We start from the raw sequence: 3,987 nt of genomic DNA, 5'->3' as shown, positions 1-3,987 counted from the left end.
CGAAGATCGGGGAGGCGCGGCGGCGGCGCCGGCACGTACCGCCTGCCTGCGGGCCCCTGAGACGGCTCGTCCGCCCTGCCGCGGTCGGCGCGTGCTGCTGCGGCCTGCCGGGACGCCGCGCTCGGAGGTGAGGAGGAGCCGTGCCTTGGCCCGAAGGTCAGCGCTGGCAGCAGGGAAGGCTGAAGGAGTCACTTCAGTGTAGCTGTGTGTATCAAGAGCACGAACCTCTGCAAGGGCTGCTTTCACCATGAACAGTGAGCAAAATGTAACTAACACATGTACTAGCAAAGACACATTGTTGGATTTTTGTAATAATTCRCTGCTGAAGAGATTATTAGAAAAGYTCAAGTCCAAAATGCAAGATAATTCAATTGATGTTTTCCCTGGCACTTTATATTTTTCTTAAGTATACACAGTTCTTGCCAATTGAAAGAAAATAAAAAAAAGCCACCAAACAAACAACCCCCCAGAACAATGAAAACCTTCCTGAAATCAGGAAAATTCTTTCCAACAGTAACTACCTTGTAACTAGCTTCTCCATTATTTTAAGTGTTATCACTAAGTATAGTTACTGTTTCTTTAATAAAAACCTAGCCTAATTTTATCAGAGAGAAAAAGTCCCATCGGGTATTGTATGCTGAATAGATATATACATTTGAGTAAGTTTATGATGCAGAAAGAATTCATTTCAAGTGATAAAGCAGGCATATTATATAAAAAACAATTATGGGGCATAATGAGGTGACTTTGCAAAAGGGAAGATTGTAAAATAAAGTAATCTGCAGGTCACACTAAAAAAGTGTGTTCATAGAGTATCATTAATATTATAAAATATAGCAAGATAGAGAATGTTAGTACTGTCAAAAAAGGGAGTATATATATATTATATACAATAAAATATATATGTAAAAATAATATATAAGGAATACATATATGAGGAAGCATGGCTTGCTTAAGTTTGACCCTTGACTGACCTCCTACACCAAACAGATAAATATCACATTCATGTATTTTTACCCATCTGAGCATAAAAGGACTTATTCTACTTCAGATTTTTTTGCTTTTATAAAAATGATGAAAAAGTCAGCATTGTGATAAGCCAAATATATTACTTATTATCTTGCAACTACAGTAAAATATTCAGAAACTATACAAAGACTTTAGACAGACAGTAAACATGAATTTAATAAAACTGCAGTTCAGTTACACTGGATCCTTGAAGAGGGAGTTCCCAGTACAACTTCATTAATCTGCTTGCATCACAGAACAGTTTCCAGTTAGACATACACATTTGCAACATTCAAACTCGTTTGGTCCGCCAGTGAACTCTTCTTCCCTTTCATCTTGCAAATGTGCATGTTCATTTGCCTGCCTTTTGCAGCAGGCATTTACCTAAAATACATTAAAAAAATATTAAGGCACATTAGAAACAACAAAAATGCTTTTCCCTTATGAGATAAAGCAATKCAAGTAACTACTTAAAAATAAATTGTGTTTTTAATTTGGCTAAATGAGATCTGTCAAAGGCTTGCAAACTCTCAAAAGCCCTCCTCCCCACAGACTTTGTGGGCCTCATATCTACTCAGAGATAAAGAAATGTAGGTTAAAACATGGAAAGGATTATTTTATTTATTTTTTTTTTAAGGAAACTGAAATATAGGTATACCTTTTTTTTGTTTGCTACACTTAGTTTCTATGATAAACAAGAATTACTGATTACTAGTCACCTACAAGTGTTTTTTCCTCTTTTAAACGTTCCTTATGATAATAATGAGGAGAGTAATTCATGAAAAAGAAAGACAAAAAGAATTAAGTCAAGTCCTTAAGTAGATTAAACTATGCCATATAAATTCAACATTAGATGAAACACGTACCAGCTGAATTAATTAACTGAACAACCCTTACATTAAATTAACATTTTGAATTACAGCATTCAGGCCATGGTAAGAAATTCAAGGTAAAAACAGGACTTTTTCAAAGGTCTTCCACCTTTTTAGGCAATTCTGAGTTACATGCTGTATTATAAAACAAGACTTACATAGCTATATCACTAATAGAAGAAAAAGCACCTTTTACCATCTTTACTAATCATCTTTTCCAACAATAAGCATCTACTTTAAATAATCCCATGTCTGTCTTATGTTAAGCATTAGAAATGCAAAAAAAGTTTCAGCCACTAGTGCTCTGTATTGAACCGTAAATTGGCAACAAAAAAAGAGGAAGAGCTCCAAATAATTTCTTACAGTGTGTTCAAGAATCTATACTACACTTTGTATATCCATCTCCATGCTACTAAAAAGGCAGTAAGGAACTTTGGGGAATTTACATGAAGCACATCCCCACTGTCTTTTTTAAAGGTTCAAAGAAGGAAGTAACAGATTTGAAATTACCTTCCTCATCCACCTCCAGCCATTGGTGGTGGACTGGGACCTCCACCCCAGTGATTTATTCGACCCATCCTACGGCGAGGATATCCTGGAGGTCTTAGAAGGAAAAAAAATATATATATTTAACCCCTGTTCAACTATTAAACTAGAAATACAAAAACATTACCTTTAAGTTACAGTTACTGGAAGTTAGGTCCTCTAGAAAAGTTACTTAGTTTTGTGTGAAAAGTTGTAACACAAAAACCCAACCCAGTTCCATGAAAATTCTGCTGTGCAGACTGTCCCAATTACTCCTATTTTTCAACAGGAAACTGAGGCTTTATACAGCTCTACAAAAAAAAGTAAGGCCATCTACTAAGAACAAAGAAAAACTGCAATCATAGTGTTTCCCATAAGCGAGCTACTTGGAAGTCACTGCTTCTAATGCTTCAGAAACTATAGAAATGATATCCATATAACAAATTGTTTTCCCTAAAATTCATAGATAATCTATGATAAACTAATACATGCAACAACTGATTTAGTGTAGACCAAAGGCTTAATATAAGTTTAACAAAAATTTCAGAGATGCTATTACCCACTATGGGTTTTGGAAACATTGCATTAGTGAGAGTTAGATTTATACTCTTAGTCAACTGTCTAGAACAAATACATTGTTATCCACAGCTTTCAGAGAAAAGAAAAATAACATTTTAATCTCCTGATGTGTCCTGATTCAAAGCAAATCACAGTAACTGTAATCTGAATATATTAAGACATTCTGCTCAGATAGAAAACTAGTGTAAATATGAAATAATACCCTCTTCTGTCATTATATGTATAGGAGGAAGATGTATAGCCTCTCCTTCTCAAATCTGGTTGAATAATGCTCTGGAAACTGAAAAATAAAACAGGAGGACTTATGTAAATTGACTGCTAGAAATAAACAGTTTCAGAATTTCTGGATTGCAAGAGGAGAAACAGGATGAAAAAAATAGTGTTGAGAAATGAGTAGTGTATTTTCTCACAATTAGTGTTTTTTAATAATCTTTGTAACTTTTTTCCCCCAGTAAACTTCAATAAACACAAATGTTCATATTTAAAACTATGAAATGTATTCTACCAAATAAAGTACAAGACATTCACCAAATACAAACTTGTAAGTGAAATAACGAAGGACTGTTTAAGACTTATTTCCTTAGGAATGTCAATCTAGGAGCTTAAATTTGTGATTACTGCTGTGTAATTATTCTTACGTAGCCAGAAACTATTGTCACCACTAGAAATTCTCCAAAGCTTGTCTCAATTATTTGACCAACTGTTACAAACCAGTAGTTCAAAAAAAATATATCTTTTTTCACAGTCTTAAAAACTAAGTAATTACGAATGTCACCTATATGTTGTTGAAAACATTATCTACCATACAATAAAACTCACTTGAACTGCCAGCAAGTTACCATCTGTTTTCATACAGTTTATTTGTATTAAATATATTACATGCTTAATATGCTTATTATGCATGCTATATGCTTAATAAACAAAGCCACATTGTCATAGTAAAACTTTTTTTTTTTTTTTTTTTTTTTTCCACTGAGTAGCTTCTACTTGTGATAAATATAAA

The 3,987-nt window shown here is 34.1% G+C and overlaps 2 protein-coding genes across 3 annotated transcripts in view; both read right to left on the bottom strand.

Annotated features, from left to right (window-relative positions):
• The window catches only part of ACTR8 (actin related protein 8), a 9,087-nt gene extending 8,838 nt beyond the window's left edge, over window positions 1-249 (bottom strand). The window contains exon 1 of the mRNA XM_085302546.1: window positions 40-249. Coding sequence (XP_085158672.1) covers window positions 40-249 — 210 coding nt within the window. The remainder of the gene's footprint in view (window positions 1-39) is intronic.
• Window positions 250-1,159: 910 nt separating this feature from the next.
• The window catches only part of SELENOK (selenoprotein K), a 3,972-nt gene continuing 1,144 nt past the window's right edge, over window positions 1,160-3,987 (bottom strand). The window contains exons 3-5 of one of the 2 annotated variants that reach the window (XM_085302365.1): window positions 3,187-3,264; window positions 2,391-2,483; window positions 1,160-1,392 (exon numbers count right to left, since the gene is read on the bottom strand). In XM_085302365.1, the coding sequence (XP_085158491.1) occupies window positions 1,389-1,392; window positions 2,391-2,483; window positions 3,187-3,264 (175 nt within the window). In that variant the 3' untranslated portion in view covers window positions 1,160-1,388. Of the gene's footprint in view, window positions 1,393-2,386; window positions 2,484-3,186; window positions 3,265-3,987 lie in introns of those variants that run through there. The other variant, XM_085302366.1, reaches the window with a different exon arrangement.

This window comes from Rhea americana, unplaced genomic scaffold, assembly GCF_003343005.1.
Source record: "Rhea americana isolate MKP2758 unplaced genomic scaffold, rheAme1 scaffold_19, whole genome shotgun sequence".
Lineage (NCBI taxonomy): Eukaryota > Metazoa > Chordata > Aves > Rheiformes > Rheidae > Rhea > Rhea americana.
The sequence above is the reverse complement of the archived record's forward strand: the minus strand, read 5'-3'. Positions and strand labels throughout refer to the sequence as shown.